The sequence below is a fragment of the Diabrotica undecimpunctata genome, chromosome 1 (genome assembly GCF_040954645.1).
Source record: "Diabrotica undecimpunctata isolate CICGRU chromosome 1, icDiaUnde3, whole genome shotgun sequence".
Lineage (NCBI taxonomy): Eukaryota > Metazoa > Arthropoda > Insecta > Coleoptera > Chrysomelidae > Diabrotica > Diabrotica undecimpunctata.
Window position 1 is genome coordinate 72,263,389 of NC_092803.1, and position 24,013 is coordinate 72,287,401.

At 34.5% G+C, this 24,013-nt stretch overlaps 1 protein-coding gene across 3 annotated transcripts in view; it reads right to left on the bottom strand.

Moving 5' to 3' along the window:
• SmydA-1 (SET and MYND domain containing, arthropod-specific, member 1) overlaps positions 1-24,013 on the bottom strand; it is a 68,836-nt gene that overhangs the window by 39,998 nt on the left and 4,825 nt on the right. The window contains exons 1-2 of one of the 3 annotated variants that reach the window (XM_072544260.1): positions 22,068-22,185; positions 3,025-3,285 (exon numbers count right to left, since the gene is read on the bottom strand). In XM_072544260.1, the coding sequence (XP_072400361.1) occupies positions 3,025-3,285; positions 22,068-22,085 (279 nt within the window). In that variant the 5' untranslated portion in view covers positions 22,086-22,185. Of the gene's footprint in view, positions 1-3,024; positions 3,286-17,467; positions 17,750-22,067; positions 22,186-24,013 lie in introns of those variants that run through there. The other 2 variants (XM_072544258.1, XM_072544263.1) reach the window with 2 other exon arrangements.

Here is a 24,013-nt window from a genome sequence, read left to right on the forward strand (position 1 = left end):
GGCCCTGTTGCAGGCCTACACGTGGTAATGTTTACATCTTCCTGCATCGGTTAATGAATTTTACTATAGAATCTTTAAAGCCGTTATTTGATGCTCCAATCAAAATTAGTAAGGAAAAAAGAAAACTTAATGGATATGACAAAATATATGGACAAACAATACAAGCCCTTTTATACAAATTTAGCTTGTGTCGAAGATTAAAGGCGTGAAATTTATAATAAGATAATACAATAACAATATTAAATTGAGTTTTTTCTTACTTATTTTTTGCCTTAGAAATAGTATAAAAAACAATATTATTAATTAAAAATTTTTAGGAACTAAATAAAGACCTTCCGATGCTATGAACAACAATTCGCATATACATTGGGTATTTTAGAAGGTTTTTTCTAGTTTTTAAACAATATTACATAAATCATTGTTCCGGTGCACGCTTCAATTAGTGACTTTTCCATATCCATAAATAAAAATATGGAGGAAACAAGTAGAGAGGCAACATAGGCTGTCCTAAACATGTCTCAATGATCCCAACCACGCTTCTACATGAGAACGCTTAGCACATTGAGGCGGCTTCCGCAGAACTTGATGGTGCTATGGGAGAATTCGATCTCGCTTTCATTCAATAGCTTTAGAGATACCAGGGCCAAATAATAGGCCAGGCTTAGGGTGAAAAAGTGTATATTGATTATTCAATTTTTAAAGCCCCTTATCTGTGTTATAAAGAGCGACGTCAGGAACAACCAGTCCGTGCCACAGAAAATGTTTGATTTTATATATTTACTCGTATAAGATTTTGAAGGTAAAATATGCAGTTTTTGATTTAAATTGTTGCGAAGCCTAACGGACTTTACTTTATAGCCATATAAAAGCACATGGGATAAGTTTTAATATAAGGTTTTATAAGTTTAATTTCACCGTAGAAGGTAGAAGGAGAATATCATGGCTGCGGAATTTAAGAACATGGTTTAAGAAAACCTTAACGGAGCTGTTTCGAGCCGCAGCGAGCAAGGTCATGATTGCCAATATGATTTCCAACATCCGAAACGGATAGGAACCAGAAGAAGAAGAAGAAGTTTAATTTCAATCAACTGTTATTGCATGAAAATGGTTATATTTATAGTAAAAGTTCTTGTATAATAATTGTTGCAATAGTAGATTAAATCCCTTTCAATTCCCAAAAAATGAGGTTTTGTGAAATCCGATCGGTCCGTTTGCCGCTAAGATATTAAAATTAGTTTATCCTAAGACGAAAAAAGTAAAGGACTATATCTTTAAAAAAAATCATGGAGGCCCTCCTAAGGCGCTAAACAAAAGATAATGGACAACGATGAGAACATGGAGACACGTAGAGGTCAATCCTACGACATATATATATACAAGGATTTTCACAGTTTTCACTGTATTCCTTCACTCAACCGTTTTCTCCAATCCTACGACAATGGGACAAATTAGGCGGAAAAAAATAAGGAGTTCAGTTCCAGATTACTTCAGGAGAACGAGCCAGCATATTTTGACTCATATGCTGCTTACTCCTTTAATTTCTTCTTCTTCTGATAGTCAATCCGTTTGGGGTATTTTGCATACTGCTACTCTGAAAATGTTATTGATTGTTTTGTTGAACCACGTACGTATATTTTTCAACCAGAAAATCCTTCACCTTCCTGGTCCTCGTTTTTCTTCTACTTTTCCCTGTAAAATTAATGGCAGTCACCCATATATTCAGCTGTTCCTTATTATGTGATCAGTTGGCTGTTTTCATTGTGACAGCTCTTTTTCTTTTTGTATTCTTAATAAAACGTCCTGATTAGTAACGTGGTCGGTATACCACCTGGAAAACGATGTTTTAGCAAACTCAAAAACAGCAAAAACTACATGAGAAGTACAGTAGGACAGAAAAGACTTTCTAATCTAAGTATAACGTCAATTAAACACAAACGATCATCTCTTACGACATCATCAGTACCTTTGCAGCTAAAAGGGCTAGATTAATTTAATTTTGAGATACAATACATAACAAATCTTTGCGTAGTTCCAATTAAGTTACAGTAATTTCAACTACCGCATCTAAAAAATAATTTATGGAGATATTATATCTTAGTGGTGTGGAGAGTGGGAGGGAGGGATCCGGAAAGGTGGCGGCAAACTGAGTTTTGCCCTTCCCCTACAAATCTCTTAGTTCTGACCATCAGTATAAACAAAAACACGTATATACACCATTGAAACGAGACCAACAATTAGCACAAAAGAAGATACATGTAAACAAAAAAAGTAAGGATCATAATAAAAATAACGGAAAAGAGACTGATAGACAGATCTGAAATAGTTAGAAATATAGAATAGTTAGAATATAGTTAGAAAATAGTAGAAAAAACAGTAACGACAATATTTCAATTCAATGAGTAGGAATCTTAAACAAAAACAGGTAATTTGCCTAGATAAAAATATAAGAGTACTTATACAGTAAAAGAGTAGGATACCACTAATACAAATCATACACGAGATTATGTACCAATCCAATCATGCTCAAAATATAAAGGTTACACTTATCTGGCTTTCTCTTACATTATCGTTGATGGAAACAAAAATACTGACCAGCATGCTAAAGAAGCCTTTTCGGCAATTACTCCTTTGGCAACAAACCAACTTAGCAAAGATCTTAACACAGTGATTAAAAAGTCATAAAAATGATGGCAAACTAATTGGAATAAGAGCAATATAGCTCTGCAGTATTATATTTGATGTCCTCCAAAGAACGATCAACCTTTCCGATTTGCAATTGTCAATTGAAGCCCTTATTAAAAACATTTTAGACAATACCAGTGGATATATAAATGTATTGCAATTTCTCAAAGACATTAACCTTTCTGCCAAATTTTGAAATAGTATATACATAATGTTGTCGATGAACTAAATTTTAATTACAAAACTTACGATTAATGTTTAATCATATTTATTACTAGATATTGAAATTGTAAAATAGAGTTTCCCGTAAATTTTGTGAAACAAAAATAAAATAATACTCACTTTATCTCCTCTTAAAAACGTATATCTACATTCCGGAATATGAGCCGGGGCTTTTTCACACAAATCACTACACATGGGCCATCCACACTTGGAACATGGTCTACTGTTTCTTTGGTTTACCTCTTGTCCGCATCCTAAACACACAGGTACTGTACTTATAGCAGGACCCCATATTAGCGGATTTTCTTGGATGATCACATCTCCTGGTTTCAGGTCTTTTGTGGCTTTTAAATGACGACCGAGAACGTCGTCTGTGCATACCTGTAATAAAGGATACTTTTTATACTGGGTTGTGGATGTTTTTCTGTTATTTAGCATGGTTCTTACTGAAACTATAATGGTATAAACCTCTTATCAAAACATATTAACAAACATTTATATTTGATATTTATAAATTACAAATTATCTGGTAAATGATAAAAGCTGATTATATGTTTCATTGACCACGATATAATAATAAACAAAAATCTTTTATATACTACTTAGTGACATGGAAAAAAGAAAAGCTATTAATATTGATTTCATTATAACTAATTTTTAGAAATATTTTTGTTTAAGTTAGGACAACAAAGGTCAGTTTTTCAACTATATCGATAAAGTCGTTTTTGTTAGTTCTTCTGTTCTTATAAAAAAAAAAGTAAGTAAGCGATATTTGTCTGTTGTAGCTAAAATTGCCCTTTGATCATCTTACAATATGTTTTACTATGTCTTACAAAATTTTCAACAACGTATCGAGTTTATAAGGGGTGACTAGCAAGCTTGCGTGAGGTCGATTTGTCCTTCAGAGAAATAACCACAAAGGTATACAAAAGTATTAATACGGTGGTGATTTGTTGTTAGTTATGGCATCAGGAAATGTGAATTTGTGATACTTAAGTGACTCACCTATTTATATTTTGTCCTTTTCTACATTTTTATAATATTTCGGGATTTTTATTGGCATACAGAAGACCTTTTATCAGCATACAGATACAACATGGACTGCAGTGGTAAATTGGATAATAAATTCGTATAAATTAAGAAAAGTGTTGGTCCCAATAATAGACCCTCGATAAGCTCCATATGCAATATCTCCCTATCCTCTATCTACTGCTGCGCGTAGCACATTGTTACATAGCACTTTTTGTATTTTGCTACTCAAGAAGTTCCTCAACTAAACTAAAGCCATTCTAGTTATTCCATAATGTCAAGCATAAAATAAGTATGTCATAGTCAACTGTATTGAAAGCTTTTTGCTAATCCAGTGATACAAATACACAACTTAATCTTTTGTCTAATTTGTTCTATACGTCTATAATTAAATCAGTAGCAGCAGAGACTGTCCTTGAATCATGTCTAAAACTATATTGCCTGTTAAACCAGTATCTGTATAAATCAAAGAATTATACTTCTGCTTTTTCAAGTGCCATCTCCGCGGCGGAGGTCGGCAATCATCATAGCTATTCGGACTTTTGAGACGGCTGCTCTGAAAGGTTTATTTGATGTACATCCGTACCACTCTCTCAGGTTGCGCAGCCATGACATTCTACGCCTCCCTAAGCTTCTCTTTCCTTGGATCTTTCCCTGCATATTCAGTTTGAGCAAGGTGTATTTCTTTCCACGTGTAATATGTCCGAGATATTCCAATTTTCTTGTTTAAATTATATTTAAAATTTCTATTTCTTTATTCATTCTTCTCAGTACCTCTTTGTTTGTGACGTGTTCTGTCCACGATATTTTCAGAATTCTTTTATACACCCAGAGCTCGAATGATTCCAGTTTTTTCATTGATGTCGTATTCAAGGTCTAAGATTCCATTCCATAAAATAAAGTAAAAAAAACATAGGACCTCGCCAACCTAACTCTTAGTTCCAATTTTAAATTCCTTGTACATAGCACTCTTCTCATTTTGTTGATATTTGCTCTAGCCTTTTCTATTCTGATTTTGATCTCCTGAATGTAATCATTTGTGGAGGTAATCGTTGTTCCCAGATATGCATATTTGTCCACTTGTTCGACGTTGGTTCCGTTTATTAGAAGATTCTCGTTATTTCTTTGAGTTTTCGATATTCTCATAAATTTCGTCTTCTTGACATTCCTTGTTAGACCATACTCTTTTCCATACAGGTCACCAGTCTCTGAAGATCTTCAATATTTTCGGCTAAGATCATACAAAAAATTATAAAATATGGTTATTTACACACGATTCCAAAATCTTTGATATGGCTGTTAAAAGAGATACTAGGCGATAGCTTTGAGTCCCCTCCTTTATACAATGGTACGCAGTACTATCGCAGTTTTCGTAGAGTTTGGGATTAATCCAGTGGTAGGAGGTTAACTAATTTAGATATAGTCGGTATCATCTCCCCTGTAAATTCTCTAATAAAATCCACCCTAAAGCCATTGCAGCCTGGAGATTTTCCTTTTTTAGTTTTCTTATGACCTCTCTAATATAGTTTTATTATAGTTGTTGCCATTCAAATTTATATTTTCATGGCTCTATATTTACTGTAGGTTTCGATCAAAGAGGTGTGTGTTTTTGCTAGAGATTTTCCTGCGTATTGATGTAATTGATTAGATATGTCCTCAGCTCTATTGAATTAAGAAATTGTAGCTCCTAAATTGTTACTGTCTTTATTGTATGTTCTGATTGGTGGATAATATGATTTAATATTAACCATATTTTGTGCTGTTGTTTTGTGCCTCTGATAATTTATTTGAGAAATAATATTTTTTTGCCCACGGCATCAATTAAGTCTTTTTATGTAGATTAATAGGTATACTCGGTTCGCTATTCCCAGTCCGAACTGTCTAGTGAATTTAGTAATTATTTTTTTGCGAAGTTAGTTACTTTTTGACAGATTAAAAGTGGCTGGAAATTACTATACAACCAAGCACACGTACTCATATCTAATATTAATAGTAAACAAACTAAATAGTAAATAAAATAGAACTTTGCGAATTACCGACAATTAATATTTATTTATCTGCACCATATAATAAATAGTTATGTTAAATTATAACAACTAAAATATATTTTTTAAATATATACTACCCAAAATTTGATGGGTTTAGTATACACTTCCACTATTTAGAATAATTCTTCTTTTTTTAAAGAAAGAAGTCTGCAATAGTAGGATACTTGAGCTATTAATACTGAGAAGTAGGAATTGTTGTGTTGTAGGTTTCCGACAATGAATCTGTTAAAATATGCCCGAGCAAAGCGAATGGAGTATATCCTGCAGGAACTTGCTATTTGGAAACTGTTTATGCCTTCTATAGCGGAAATCTCGCTTTGAAATAGGGTTATGTAATAAAATAGTAAACCAAGGTTTTTCCGAAAAAATTTTTTATTGTTTTTTTACGAAGGTTACTTAAGTAAATTCTTATGATTTCGTCGCACAAGGAATTGGACTCACTCCAGATTTCTTTTCCCAAAGTGTTTATTTGACTTCTAAATTGCTGTCTATTTGTTTGTTAGCGTATAATATTTCTTAGTAAACTTACATGATGAGTTTATCAATTTTAATAACTGAATTTAGTGATCACCTAAGCCTTTATGCACTATACAAAACTTAGCATCATAATTTAAGGTGTTGGTCACTTTATAATCAATTCAAGTGGATGAATGACACGTAGTTCTCGTAAGAACAGTTTTATTCAATACTGTAAAACCATTGGAAACGATTGTTTGGCATATTAAATTTTGTGGTAAACTTTCCTGGATCAGGTCTATAATAAAGTTTCCAAACATTCAGATTGTCTATTCTCACTATCAAATGCCTATCAATCTGCAAGAAAAGTAATAAACATTTTATTATATGTTCATAGACCACAGAATAATCAAAACAGTCTTTAATAAATATACCTAAACATCCACCTTCTTTGTCTTACATATCCATCCACATTAAAATATGGTTCTTCACCAGCTCTCAACTAGTGTTCAGCCACTACAATTATATCTGCCATATTCAACTTAACTACAAATTCTTTCAGCTCTAGAATTTTATTTCTTGTTGATTGAGCATTTAAGTAAAGTATACTTAACTCAGTACTGTTCAGTGAGGTTGTTATTTTATCTTGTAAAAAATGTATGTCTTTATGACGATATAGCATTGTTGAGGCATTCGAATAAACTAATACATATGCATCAGATATTACATATGGTAATTCATTAATTGAGAAATCAAGGCAAATAAGAGCTACTCCAATGCATTTTGAAAAGTAAAATTGAAGGAAAAAGGGCCCCAGGACGAAGAAGAATTATCCTGGCTTGCTAACCTGAGAGCATGGTATAGAAAGACCTCAACACAGCTATTCCATATAGCAACCAACAAAGTCATCATAGCCAGAATGATCGCCAACATTCGAAACGAACAGGCATCCTAAGAAGAAGTTCATTTATATACAAAATAAATATTATCGGGCCCAATATAGAGCCCTGTGGTACTCCATTCTTATTAACAATCGGACCGGACATTATAATTTTTGAAGTTATTTCGTATTTTAACTATTTGTTGTCGGTCTTTCAGATAGGATCCAAACCAACTATGGGCACCTCCTCTAAAACCATTTGTACATCGTGTTGCACACAATAAAGCACGACTGAGGTCACAAAAAATGGCAGTTGGATTTTCATAGTTTTCAATTATGAAAATACTTATATCACAAGATTATAAAACTCCTCAGACAAACTGTTAATGGCTGTGGAAGTAGAAAATTCATTTCGAAATCCATGTTGATGATGTTTTGTGATAATTTGATTGATATCCAAAAATGATAAAAGTTATTTTAGCATTGCATATTCAATAATCTTAGATACCACAAACGGAACAGACAATGGTCGAAAATTTGACATTAATTCAGGATCATCTTGTTTTAATACCGGTGAAATAATAGAAGTTTTCAGCATACTGGGAAAAACACAAGTATTAAAAGAAGCATTTATAATGTGAGCAAGTGCTATCAAAATCTGAAACATAATTTTCTTAATCTTAACTTTCTTAAGTTTTTAAAATATGATATTTCATCAAAACCACACGATGCTTTGTTTTTAACTTTATATTTTATTATGTCTTCCTGAATATATCTTCTTCTGTTATATAAGATAGGAACAAACTATTTTGAACACGATCAGAATAGAAAGACGATCAGTAGATATACCACGAAAACCATGGAACGACAACTATCTGGAGACACATTGAAAAACTGACAGTCATGTTTACATAAACAGAAGAAGAAGAAAAACTTTATTTAACCTAAATTAAATTTGTATTATACAATTATTAGCCAGTTTTAATTTAAAAACTACCATTATTGTTACTGACCTATATTATTATGTCACTTATTTCTTCATTATGGATATAAATTTTCTCCTAAGGCTTAGATTTTTTTAAATAGCCTACCATTTTTTGTCCAACAATATTTGATTTTTTTCCTTTCTTAATGTATATGCTTATTTATGTACATGTTTAAACATTACTTTTGTCTTTAATACAATTTATCATATTTGAGTCTATTTATGATTTTTCTTTGCTTTAATAACTTTTGTTTTAATAACTTGAGACCATCAAGTTTACCACAATTACTGATCCACTTTTAGTTTCCTGCTTGTAACAGCATGACATATCCAGCAAAATTAAATTACATGATAACATATCATTATCAATTTCCTTAAACCTTTTTAGGATCTTTATTTTTAATTTGGGTTCCATAAATGCCGAGACCTTTGTCTGTACTGGGTCGTTTCACGTCCACAAGGTCAATTGCGGACTAGTGGTTTTAAGTACATGGAAAGCACAATATAATGCAAACTTTTTATTACCGAATCAGAAGTTTTGAAGTTACTGTATACCGTCCCCAGTTTGCCCTAGCTCTCACTTATAGGCACCGAAGTGATCGACTTTTGCAGAGAAGCGCCAAACTAGAACCTCAAATAGAATAATATTGTCGTTAGGGATGAATCCATATTCTGTTTGGTCGTGAATGATGACTGTGCAAAGGTAAGAGGCGACATGGTAAAAGACAAGATCCTCAATTTTTTATGTGAATCACACTGTTATGTGAATCACACAAATGTTGTCATTTGGTGTTCATTAGAAGTAACATGACCGCCGTGCGTTACATCTAGAAAGTGTTGGATCAACATGCTATGGTTTATATAGAGATGTCACTTAACCCACATTTTCAATAAGATAATTCGCGCCCGCATAAAACCAGAATAACGTTTGTCCATTTTGAAGACAATCAAATCAATATTTTGCATTGAACACGTATGAGAAAAATATTGTTCCGTTAACTTATATATATTTAGGGATTCTACAGTATTCACTACCTTCCCTCGCTCAACCGTTTCCATCTCTCTCTGTTGTTGTTCCATTCTCCATCGTTTAGGCCTCTCTTACTCATGGCGTCGTCTACTTCGTTCATCCAGGATTTTCGGGGTCGTCCTCTTTTCCTCCTTCCTATGGGGCTCCCTTCGGTTATTCTCTTTATCTATCTGCTGTCGCTAGTTCTTCTTACATGTCCATACCACTTTAGTCTTTTTTGTTCTATATATGTTAGTATGTCTGTTTCTATTGATGTTCTTTGTTTTATTTCGTCATTACTTCTCCTATCCATTCTTGTTACTCTGCAGCATCTTCGCGGGCATTCCATCTCTGTTGCTACTATCTTACTGCTGTTTTTCTTGTTTATGATCCAATTTTCAGCCCCATATGTCATAATACTTCGCACTAATGTTTTATAAATCTGCGTGTTTGTCTTTATATTTAGGTGTCCATCCCACCATACTGAGTTAAGTTGTCGGATTGCTGTTCTTGTTTGTCCTAATCTTTGTGTAATTTCTTCCTCTATTGTTGCCTTTTTCGTGATTATAAACCCAAGGTATTTGTATTTATCCTTTCCTTTGATTGTTACGTTGTCATCAATCTGTAGATCTTCTACGTCTTCTTCACTTGTAGATAGGTACTCTTCGCGAGGTTAATATCTAGGTCAGCCTTGGTATATTCTTCTTGTAGTTTCTTCATCATGTAGCTGAGGTCGTCTTGGTCTTGTACAATCACTACTTGATCGTCTGCAAAGTTTAACGTCTATATGTATTCGTTCCGTACCGGTACTCCCATGCCTTCACATTTTCTTTTCCATGTAGTCAAGGCTTTCTCTAAGTATATTTTGAATAGGGTTGGAGATGTGGAACAACCCTGCAGGAGCCCTTTTGTTGTGTTGAAGTCTCCTATGATTCTTGTTCCCATTTTAATGGACACTTTATTTTCTTTATACAGAGCTTTTGTAGCTTCTATGAGTTCCGTCTGCTTCGTCTGCTCCGTTTACTTCATCCTCCAATTTCACCACCACCATCTTCGACAAGACGTGCAAGTAGTGTGGGATGATATACCTCAAGAGGAAAGCCATTATCTGGTTAGGAGTAAATCCAGACGCATTTTTAAGTGCAGAAGACATCATGGAGGTTCAAAACATTATTAATTGTTTAGATTTGTTTTCCAAGAGTTAGATTTTTCTAAAATGTTGATCAATTACTTATTTAACGCTATGAAACATGCATTTAAAAAATTGTTATAATAATTTTATTATTACTGGGTGCTCTTTTTTCTGTGTCAATTCGTATATTTAAAAATCCAGATTTTTTTTATATTTTTATTATTAATCCCGAATCAAAACAACAAGTGTCGAGTATGTTTTCGATTTTAGTTCAATGTATTTTCAATCTATTTTTGTTTGACGTTGATAGTAATTATGGGTGTTAATAACCTGTGTAGAACATTAGGCATATTACACGTTTCAAGAATCATCTTTAAACAGAGAAAACTGATCTAAGTAAATAGAAAAAAAATACATAAATATATAGGAATTAGATATCTAATAAAGTACTGATATATAGACGTGATCAGTGATCATCCAGAAGAGATCAGAAGAAATACAAAAATATTCTTTGCCATAAGTATCATTTTTAAAATCTTTTTGTAAAGCTGTAGTCAAGATTTGTTCTGTTTTTTAATTTAATATTAACATTTTAATTTTCTATTTTATTTATATACAAAAAATGTGATTAGTTAATATCTTAGTTTATTTGTCCCAGCCAAACTCATTTTTCAGATTTACTTCTAATATAAGACGTTCACACACCTTAGAGAGACTGAGCTGAATAAGGCATAACGATTGGTTCCCAAAGAAAGTTGTGAGTTTTATTATTACCGATTGGTAGAAATTTTTTTGGCATGATAGGTCGGGTTTGGCATTTTCTGATGGACAGTTCGATGGTTACACCTTGCCGCCTAACGCCTAAAACTTACAAAATAAAACTCAGGTTAAAGAAAATACGGCGCAGTGTAAACCATAAATATATGAGACAAATGAGGGACAAACGCATATAACAGAGTGTAAAACTGTAAAAATTTACAGCAGAATTTGCATCCCGTTATTCAAGCGGATGACACAAAACAAGAACTTCAAAATTTGGATAGAATCTCAGAAGAGATACAAGAGAAATTCCTCAAAACTCTAAAAATGAAAAAAAAGTCGTGGATGACAAACCAAATTTTAGATTTGTTGGAGGAATGGCGAATGTTCAAAAATCCGGACATAATGGAAAAAGAGATTAAAAAATCAATTAGAATAGCTAAGGACCAATTAAATACAGCTCCTCCTCCTTAGTCCTAATCCCTATTGGGATGTGGTGACACCATCAGGCCTTTACAGTTTTTGCACAATTTCTTTCCATCCTTCTCTGTCCTGGGCTAGTTGTTCGGCTTCATGTAACCCTTGGTTAATCAGTATTTTTGTTTGATCTACCCAACGGCTTGGAGATCTTCCCCTAGGTCTCTTTCCTAATACAGCTACTTCAACATAAACATGATTTGTTCAACATGCATAAAAAAGATGTAGGAGCTATAGGCTTAAACAAACCTAGAGAAATCGGGCGTTTAACTGATAACTAAGGCAAGCCATTACTATTATTACTAGGTGTAGAAGAAATGCTAGACACGTGGAAGAGATACGTAGAAATAACTTTTGTGCATGAGTGACAAAACACCGTTATAACAAGTAATGCCAAACAGAACTCACTATTACACTCAAAGAAGTCACATCGGCTATACGAAAAAACACAGATGGTAGGTAAGGTTAGGTAGAACCTAAAAATTGTATGCAGAATCCCTAAATTTTACGGATCAAGAAATAAATTATTGATTTTCATCTATATTCTTACAAAATCTATAGAACTGGTACAATTACACACAGATCGTTAAGTTGCGAACGAAACATGCGAAGACTACAGAATAATTAGCATGATGCGTCATTATGTAGCAGGACATAGAAAAAATTTAAAGAATAAAATATCATGGACACAAATTGGATTCCACGATACTTTAGGTACACGAGAGAATCAATCCATGCCCTCCGCAGATTCCAGGAGTTTCCTGACCCAGGAAACTAGTACCTGCTTAGGGTCCCTTATCCAGGGTCACGGATGAAGACCATAACGGTATCCACGGCGGAGAAGAACATCTTCGGTACGGTGTGTATGGCGGAAGTGGCGATCCCCGATTTAAGGGTTCGTATAAAATCAAAAGGGTGGATGGAACCCGTGAGCGGTAGATTCCGCAATCCGTCTAGGAGAGGGAGACTCTGAACCCAAACCCCTGGTCCTCCAGGTTGGAGGTTAAAGCATTGGGCTAACTCCCCAGTACGTGTAAAAAAACATAAAAATGGTAAAAATCCCAATCACACGCCTTGGAATAGGACGGCACAACAAAGACTGGTGATGACTGGTGAGTGGAAGACGACATAAGCTTCGAAAAAGGACATGATTTTTTGGTACCTGGAACGTTCAAGGTATACCAAAGAAACTCAATGAAGTCTTACATACATTAATAGAACTAAAAATAGACATAGCAGTCAATACCGAAATAAAAAAGAAGGGAACCGGCTCTGAAAATCTAGGAAAATATGACCATTTCTATAGTGGAGTACCAAAAGAATGTAGAGCTCAACAGGGAATTGCTTTAATGATTCACAGAAGACTAAGAAAGTTCATAACAATCTGGGAAGCCATAAATGTAAGAATAATTAAAGTAAATATGTGTCTTCACGGATATAAACTAACAATTATGGGCGTATACGCAATAAATACCGACGCACTAGTCAACGTAAAAGATGCATTTTTTGAACAGCTTCACAAGGAAATATCGAAAATAAGTTAATCGCGGGAAATAATATTAATGGGAAATAATATTAGGATTAATAGATTTATGCAAACCATGGATTTAAGAAACACGAAACATAAAATCAATAATCGATTATATTGTAACAAAATAAAAAACCTGACTGAGAGTACAAGACGTAAGAGTCCAGAGAAGCGCAACATGCGGTAGCGATCACTATTTATTACGTTCAAAAATACACTTCCCAATCCGAAGATAATGGAGAGAAACACATATAGACATAAACAAGGCAAAAAAGATACCGGAACGAAGATACAACATCAAAAACCTAGATGAAGAAAGTACCCAAGACTTATTCAAAAATAGATTAGATGAGAAGCTACAAATTCCCGCACCTAAGAATATCGACCAGGTATATGAACATATAAAAAAATGTTTACACGAAGCAGCATTTGAAGCAATGGGATACTACATACAACTCAAGGTAAACAAACCATACTGGTGGGATACCGAAATAAAGTAAGAAATAAAATGTAAAAGACAACTATACCAACAATATTTAAGCTCCAAATCATTACAAATCAAGACAAAATAAAATATAAAGAAGAAGAACGCGTCTTGGGAAAGAAACTGCCAACGAATAAATACTTATCTAGGAGGAACCGTCAGCACAGAAAGGTGAAAACTGATAAAAAAATTGAGAAAAGAAAAGAATAAAGAAGTAATACAGAGCATAAAACCGGAAGACTGGGAAGAGTATTTCAAAGGACTTTTGGTAGAGAATAGAGTCGAATTTTAAGAACAAAAAAGTCAAAACCAAGATAGAATTTCAATAGTCGGCTCGCCAATAAGATTAACAACAGAGGAAATGAGCAAAAGAGCTGAAGAGGAACAAAGTACCCGGACCAGGGGATATACTCGAAAAATTGTTTAAGTACGGAACGAACAAATTGTATGAATGTCTTCGACAACTATTTCAAGAATGCATAAACACAAGCGAAATCCCTACGGAATGGAAGATATCATACTCAGTACTATACATAAAAAGGGTGATAAAAATAATTGTGAAAATTATCGAGGAATAGTTGTAACCGGATCTATGAGTCGAATATATGGAGAGGTTTTAAAGAACCAAATCGAGAGAGAATACCTAGATTATCAAGCAGAAGAACAAGCAGGATTTCATACGGGTCGATTCACTATTGACCATATTTTCTCCTTAACCTAGATAATAGAAAAAAATATGGCACGAAATCAAGAGATTCATATGTTGTTCGTCGACTTACGGAAAGCCTACGACAGCGTTCCACTGAAGAAGCTGTGGCAATCAATGGAAAGCACGAATATTAATATAGAATTAATAAAAGCTGTCAAAGTGCTATATAACCAACCAATAACAAAAATAAAAGCAGGGACACAAATAACAACAGGATTTATAACATCAAAAGGATTAAAGCAAGGATATTGTCTGTCCCCCACTTTATTTAAAATATACCTCGAAAGTGCTTTAAAAAGATGAAAACAAAAATGCAGGAGAATGGGGATACCGCTCACCAACACTATGGTATATACGCTCAACTTTGCAGACGATCAAGTAGTAATGGCTCAAGATTATGACGATTTAAACTATACGGCACGAAAATTAATTGAAGAGTATGATATGTGGGGTCTAGAAGTAAATTAAAAGAAAACCGAATACCTGTGCATTGAAGTAGAACAAAAAGGTCTCATATTAGACGATGAAACCACAATAAAGCACTGCTGTGACTACAAATGTCTAGGTATCACTATTGTACAAGATGGAATATTAGACAAAGCCATAAGAGAGAGAAATACGTCAGGGAGAAAAGCCATTACAATGTTACACAGCATTTTATGGGACCAATCCATCAGCAAAGAAAATAAAAAGAGGATATATGGCCACTGAAAAAAAGAACACTGGCAACGCTGAGAGCGACGGAAATGGATTTTTGGAGAAGAGCTGCAGGAAGATCTAGAAGAGGAAGGATTAGCAACGAACGCATTAGAGAAATAATGGGAATCAAACGAACAATCACAGATGACCTAACAACAAAACAACTTATCTGGTTCGGATACATACAACGAATGGATGAACAACGAATACCAAAAGAAATTGTTACGTAAAAATATGAGTCATATTTAAAAACCTGTAAACATGTTTTTTTATTCACTAATATGTTGTAGATTGTACGAGATAATTCTACCAGCTGGCAGAAAGAAAACCGGTCAGACGATGACCCAGATTTACCTTCTAGTATAAATCAAAGGGATTCTCCTGAATTCTAGGCCAGTTGTGTTTTCATATATAATAATGGATTTTTCATTGAAGGAGACAGTTGATTTTGAAGACGCGCTCGCGATTTAAATGTTACGTTCGCCTATATAAATTATGTGTATTATTCGTTAAATAAATTGATATAAATTATTGTGCTTTTTAATGAATTAAGATAAGAACAATATAATAAATTATTAAAGACATTATAAATTAAAGAATTCACAACCAAATATAAATAATTATAAATAAATAAAAGACTTTACAAAATATTAAAATGGCAACCAGAAGGAAAGAGAAAACGAGGTAGACCGAGAAAAAGTTGAAGCGAAGAAATAAATAAAGAACTGAGAGAGGGTCATAGAAGAAGACCTATGGAATAACCGGACTAAGTGGCGATTGGACGTCGGAAAATGGCGGAGAACGTTATAAACCGACGAGTAGTAGTAGTATAAACCTTACAAATTAGGCATACTATGGATTCCAAAAACAATTCAACTTAAGAAATATCCAAAGAAAAACTAAAATCATTACAAAATACTGCTGAGGCCGGTCCTCACATACGGGGCGGGAACATGGACTCTAACGCAGAAGAATGAAAGACTTCTGGAAATATTCGAGCGTAAGGTACTCTGCAGAATATTTGGAGCTATAAACGATTAAGAGCAGTGGTGCAAAATATTTAATTTCAAATTATACCAACTATTTAATGTACCAGATATCGTAATGTTCATTAAAACAAAGCGACTTAGATGGGCCGGACGCATAATACGAACGCCTGACAACATGATCGCTAAAAAGCTAACGATAGGAACACCTATAGGAAGAAGAAGCAGAGGTCGACTTAGGGATACTAAAGATCAGAAGGATTAAGATTTAATCTTAAAGCAGGTCAGTATTCATAGAGGATTGTCTAGCCAAATATGATGATGATGATCTCTCTTGCGTACAATACGCCGATAACGTCCTTTAATTTGGCCCGATAAAATGCCTTATTAAGGTTAACAAAACATACAATTTTTTAGATTTAAAAAAATCAGGACTTAAAAACAAACATGAGTTCTTCGTATTTTATTTAGGTTCGTTAAAATTTTAAAAATCTTAATTTTTTTATATAAAAATTTTTTGATTACTGATCTTAGTAATTTTCAAAATTTGTTAAATTTAATATAGAATTTATTCATTATTTACATTTTCAATATTATGTTGTATGTATGTTTGATTACTTCATTTTAATTATCATTATATTCTAAAAAATGGTATGCATATAATGTATATTATATATGGATATTATACTGCAAGCGTCTCATGACGGGTGAGATTAATTCGGACCCTTGAAAAATCATATAGGCATACCAAGCGATAAGAAGTCATCACTACAAAAAAGAAAGGAGATCAACAGAATAACCTTCGCTGGCCCTTAAAGTAGCACATAATGTAATCTACAAACATATCCAGAGGAATCGTCTTCCCAATAACTTCATCTTGAAACGAACCAAATGTTATATGAATAATAATTTAAAAATTAGATTAGAATTTATTATGAAAATATTACTGATAAAAGTGTAAACTCTTAATATAATTAATACATATTATACAATTAATAGACACTAAAACACAACAAAACAATCATAAAACAATTACATTACAGTTCCATCCAACTAAGATGTTTTATTTTTAGAATCACTGTCATATTTTCAACGTAAGTAAAGTGTTTGTTGTGTTGCGTTATAACAATTTGTTAGGTTAGTTCATGACGTCAGAATCAATTTTAACTTAATTTCATTTCATGTAATGAATCAATCAATTTATGAATGTAAATCATCCTACAATAATCTTGTCTTTCATGAAAACTATTAAATGATATTCCCACGAACGCTTAAAAATGCACATTACCACATTAATCAGTTTAAAATAGAAATGTTCATCGAATGAATCGGCTTGTTTAAAAGAAGCGGATAAGATATTAAATAACATAACAAGGAAGTACCTTAAAGGGTTTGCAGTGCTTCTTATGTTGCTTCCAGTCGTTCTTCTGATGTTCTTTGCAACAGTAATGCACAGAATGGCATCCACCGCATCGCTGGTCCGCTGGTTTTTGACACACTTGGCATTTGTTCTCCTCCGACATGTTTACTTGCGATTTTATTGTCAAAACTCCAAATTTTGCGTTTTTTACAGGTATTTTTAGCGTTTGATATCACTTTGTAGGCTCATTCGTTACGCCGCAATTGCAATGTTGTGTTGGCGTTAAAAATAGAATTATACAAGTAAGTGATCAACTTCCCGTTCTGCGATCTATTTGCGGACCGTTTTTAAAAATTCTCACCGGTATTTAGGTCAATTTGATGGCGAAGAGGAGCTCTTTGTGATTACTAGTAGGCCCTCAGAAATAAATTTACGTTATATGAATGAAACAATGTTTTAACCTTATCCTAGAATTTTTTTATTTATTTTTTCATCAATTAACACTTTCGCTGCCATTCATTTATTAGTTACTCAGTATAAGTGCCACTTATGAAGTTAGTTTAGTATGGAGACAACACGAAATTTGAAAACTGTATATTTCTTTTATCTCAATTATCGAAAGATAGTCAAAAATAAAATTTAAATTAATTTTGGCTTAGGGTAGGGGATAAAAAATTGAACGCCCAAAGGTGAATCCACCACCTTGATATAATCTGGCAAACAAAAAATGAAATTAGTTATCCAAAATTACGGACCTAAACGAAATCACGTGTTCATCATGAATTCTCGACATTTTGAATTCGACCATTGGAGGTTCGTAGGAAAATATGTTTCCTTCCTGGTGACTTTACATTGTAACAATAGAATATTATATTTCTGCATATCCATAATAGTAAAATAATACATTAGACATAGTTTATAGAATAAGTTTTGATTCACATTAATAATGTATCGACTGAGTGGATGAGCGGAAGTCGACTATATACCTGAAGATGTATAATACTCAAATTATTTTACTTTTGAATTATTTCTACTTTTTATTTCAGGATATTCAGTTATTTTAGTCTATCAATAGAACTAGTAATAGCAACCGCAGATGCTTGTTTGGTCTCTAAGTACATAATGTCTTCTAAAAACATGCCAAAACGTCTTTATTTGGAAGAAATATACATCGTGCCATACATTACATGAATCATATTGTTAATGCAATCCTCCAATCAATCCTATGTATTCGGCAGTAAACAGAACAAAAGGAAAATGGCATAATATTATGTCGAAATGGGTTTACAAAGCAAAATAAAAACACAAGAGATGAATTAACAGCTGAATTTGCAGCTAAATCAACGATTGCAACTACATAACAAAACAAATAAATTCATTTTATGTTCAATAAGTGCCAATAAAAAACTGAAAGTCCTATCAAAGGAAAAACTGGAATACAAAGTAAACGTTTATCTAGCACGGTATGGAACAGGAATGATAACACAGCCCAACAAAATGAAAAAATTGGTGCTTGATAAATAACCAATTTTAAATATTTTTGATGCTCTAATTTCAAAAATGTCTTCTTTTTCTATAGTAGTTTTTTTAAGCGATTTTATAGTTATACTTGCGAAAAGATATACACAAAGGCGCCTGGAAATCACCAAATGGACTTACAGTAAATATGATAGATCATGCCATAGAGCTTACAGCCAATATTAAAGTGGATGACCAATTGACAGAGGCAGTCTCCATAGATAGACGAGTGAGTCAAGGATGCATTCTTTCCCCGGTATTATTTAATATATACTCTGAATATATCTTCGAGCAAGCGCTAGGCGAACTACAAGAAGGCGTATTAGTCAACGGAATACGTCTAAACAACATTAGATATGCCGACGACGCAGTAGTTTTTGCAGATAGTCTGGATGGTTTGCAAAGAATAATGTCGCGTATATCAGATATAAGTAGAGAACACGGACTTGATCTTAATACGAAGAAAACAAAGTACATGGTAGTCAGTAAGCGCGAAATATTAAATACACAGCTTTTGGTTAACCAACATCCAATTGACAGAGTGGACAGCTACACATACCTTGGTACCAACATTAACAGCCAATGGGATCACTCCAGTGAAATAAAACAACGCATAGGAAAAGCGAGATCGGCGTTCATGATGATGAAGTCTCTTTTCAGAAGTCACGATTTACCACTTGCTACCAAAATCTCTCTCATTAGATGCTATGTATTTTCTACGTTATTATACGGAGTAGAGGCCTGGACACTTTCCGAAGCTTCTTTAAGAAAACTCGAGGCATTCGAGATGTTGTGTTACAGACGTATTTTAAGAATTTCATGCGTGGATCGTGTGACTAATGTTGAGGGCCTACGTAGAATAGGCAAGGAATACGAGATTATTAACACCATCAAAGAGCGGAAACTAGAATATCTTGGCCATGTTATGAGGAATGAACAGAGATACAGCTTGTTGCAACTCATTCTTCAGGGCAAGGTATTTGAAAAGAGAGGACCAGGGAGAAGAAGAATATCTTGGCTTCAAAACCTGAGAAAGTGGTTTAATACATCGAAAACCGGACTATTCAGAATAGCAGCAAGCAAAGTTAGGGTAGCCATGTTGATCGCCAACATCCGGAACGGATAGGCATCGTAAGAAGAAGAATGCTATAGAGATATAGCATCATTTGCTACAAAATATCAACCCCTTCTTCTCCTTTTTTTTGGGGAGGTGAGAATCTTCAAAAAGACCGTCTGGGAAGGTGTCCCAAGTGTGTCGGATTCAGTCCGGCACACTACACCGCGTGCCGAGCCCGCCTACCGACTAAATTCACCCCCTCTTCCTTCAGCCGACGGGTCTGGAAGCGCGCTTAGCGTGCATGTCTGACCCGCCGACCTTACTCTTAATTCCCTCTGGCACTTTTCGCGTGCATTCCATTGGTTTGGCGGCCACCTATCCTCTCCGCTCCGCAAAAGCCTTGCGGCAGACTCGGCGCAACTCATTCGCGGGTCAGGCTACCGGGCTGCCCTCCCTCCATGATGGAACTAGCAAGACAGAACCGGTTGGTAATTACGAGTAACGCCAAACATTCTTATTTTCATCAATTCATTCATTCAATACACACATTCATTCAAAACTCAAGATTTAAAACACGGAGACAGTCGGCTTAGTTTGGATGTAAAAGGTTCTCTCCTGCTAAACTGCCCCAGGATGGACACGGGTAGAACAAGGAAAACATATATCAAAACAAAAACAAAACAAGCAACACAAGAGTCACTCAGTCTGAGTCGGATGTAAAAGTCCTTCCCTTACTGAATGTCTCTTAAGACATGCACCACAGTTAAATAAAATTAGAGTATAAGCGGTAAAATGTTGTATAAATAAAATTGGTAAATAAATAAATAAATAGATAAAACAGAATAAATAAAAAATAAAATAAAATAAGGGCAGTCAAGGTAGTTTGGATGTAAAGGGTCCTCCCCCGCTGACTGCCTTACATGACACAAACAAGTTTAAAAATAAATAGTGACAATCGGTCATCCCGCTTGCAGACGCCTCTCTTTTTCCTCTTTGCGTTTGATTGTCTTGGTAACAAAAGCAATGACCAGGTCGAAGTCTCTCTTGCTATCGACAACTTTATCGATTAACTCGTGAGGCTCGCCTAGACGGGATCCAAGACCCAGCTCTAGCTCGGTACGCCCTGCATGATATACAGGGCACACGAACACAACATGCTGAGCGTCATCCACCACTCCACACTCGGGACATAGATCGTCTGCGGTCTTCCCTATACGGCGAGTAAATTTCCTAAACGATTCATGTCCTGTCAAGAACTGTGTGAAGTAGTAGTTGACGCGCCGATGCCGGCATTCGTACCACCTCACCACATCCGGAATCAGGGGTCTCGTCCAGGCCGCCTTCCCGACGTCAGCTGTCCATTCCCTCTGCCACGTCTGTAGACTTCTCGTCGAAGAAGGAGAACATTGTCCTATCGGCCTGAAAGGTGATGTCCATCGTTTTCCGGGACTTAAAAGGTGTGATCTACATCGACTACCTGCAAAAAGGTAGAACGGCCGCAGGGCATACGGCAATCTAAACTGTTGGGCCGATTCGACGCCGAATTGCAGAAAAACGGCCCAATTTGGCAAAAAAAATAACTTTTCTTCCACTATGACAACGCACCTGCTAACACCTCCGCATCGCCATGGCCAAATTGGTTGAATTGGGCTATGTCGAATGTGGATCGCCGCCTACTTTGCGGACCTCAAGAAGATGTATAAGAAGTTGGAGCATAGCTGGGTCAAGTGAATCGAGCTAAAAGGAGACTATGCTGATAGATAAATCGCCACTTCTCCAAAATGTTTCTTTTGTAGTCTAAGTAAGTACTTATCGAATTGTCCTAGTATATACATTAAATGATTTTAAATTTCTTATCCTCCCTTTACACATATTTTACTTTATTCTTTGGATTTTAGGTTTTCCTAATTATTTAAATTTATTGTAAAATATTTTATTACATTTCATTATAGGATGTTTCGGTCATTAGTTTTGACCATTAAGCTATTGATCTAAAATTGTTATATATAAAGACAGTGATACTTTTTAGAAGTTTGTAAAAACTTACTTTATAACAAAAATTCATATTTTCATAACACGATTTTAAAAACTATTAGACAATAAACCAGCATTACACGTACGTATAATATGTATACATATAATAATATATACGATATTCACAGAACATCACACTATAATAATGAAAAATATTTTAGATTTTAAAAGATTGTAAATCACATAGTTTTTGTTTAATTCTGTGGCGCACCCAGGGAGGGTTTTGGGGGTTAACCCCCCCAGGGCATATTAAGTAAACAATATATAAAGAATAGTAGGAAAATGTAACTTGTATTTTACACAGAATATAACAAATCCAAAACGCTAATTGAATAATTAAATTACCACTTTAAATATGTAGAACACAATAAATATTTTATAAATACACAATAATTAATAATTTTTTCATTATATTTAGATATAGATACCTACTATTAGGCTTATGAAAAAGTAGACAGAACGAGTCTATTGCGAGTAGCATGGGCCTACAGGACTGTATCTGCGGCGGCCTTGTGGACTATCACGGGTTGTGTTCCTCTGCATGTGTTAGCAGTAGAAAAGAGACATCTCTATGTGAGAAGAAAGCATTTGGCAACAGCTATAAAAAAAAGAAAGAGAAAGATCAATGGAAAGATGGCAAGAAGAGTGGAACAACAAGGAAGATGTTACCCAGTAGACCAAGATGCTGATTCCGAGCCCAAGGGACTGGGTAGATTGTCTGTTTTAGGGCATATCTTCATAGGTTCAGAAAGACAGATACAGATAAATGCCTATACTGTGAATATTCCCACATTGTTAGTCACACAAAGCTGGAGTGTAATAGATGTACAGTGGAAAGAAACAGAATGTATAAAGAAATAGGTATGAACCCTGTGACTGTAAGAGAGATGATGGTGAGATGACGGGAAATACGAAGGGATGGAATAGTATTTACAATTACATCCGAGCAGTCATTAAAAAGAAAGAAAAAGAAGAGAAACACCAACCGGGCCAACGACAGAGATAAGATCTAATTACTAGTTTAATGGGAATAAGTCGCAATTGAAAGTTAAAATAAGTTTATTGACGTTTGAATTTTTGATCTTTGATCTTGCACTGATAACTTGTTTATACTCCAACAATTAATAGAAAAAAGAATAGCGGTTGGTACTGATGTACATCTAGCCTTCATCGACCTAGAAAAGGCGTATGATACAGTTCCAAGACTTAAATTGTGGCAAGCTTTACAACAACTCGACATTAGTCCATACCTTTTAGGAATTATCATAGAAGTATACAGGGATAACAGTACTTACCTAAAAATCGGATATAGACTATTAGAGCCAATAAAAGTAACTAAAGGACTAAAACAAAGATGCAGTATGTCACCCTTACTGTTTAATTTATATATTGAGGCAGCCCTGTAAAATTGGAAAAACCACTGCCAGGGAATGCCCCATAGAAAATAACGTACTGTTCTCCCTGAACTTTGCGGATGACCAAGTCGTCCTAGCTCAAGATTCTTATGATCTAGAATTAATGATAAAGCGTCTATACAGAGAATATTTAAAATAGGGGTTACAAGTTAGCATGAAGAAAACAAAATATTTAGTTATCAATTCAGATGCAAGGTTGGAAGTGTTGATAGACGAAGACGTGAAAATCAAACAAGTGGAAAAATTTAAATATTTAGGTGCACTCATTGCTAAGAACGGCTTGGGAGAAACCGAAATTAAACACCGAATTAATCAGGGACGTAAAATTGTAGGATGTCTAACTCCTTATGGTGGGATCACAACATTTCCAAGAGAAACAAACAAAGAATAGGGCAAATCATGGTTGAATCAGTTCTTTGTTATGACTCTGAAGTATGGACAATTAATACAAACCTGAAGAGAAGATTGTTGACAGTTGAAATGGATTATTTGAGGAGAAGTGCTAGACCATTAAGGCAGGAAAGGAAGACTAACGAATCTATAA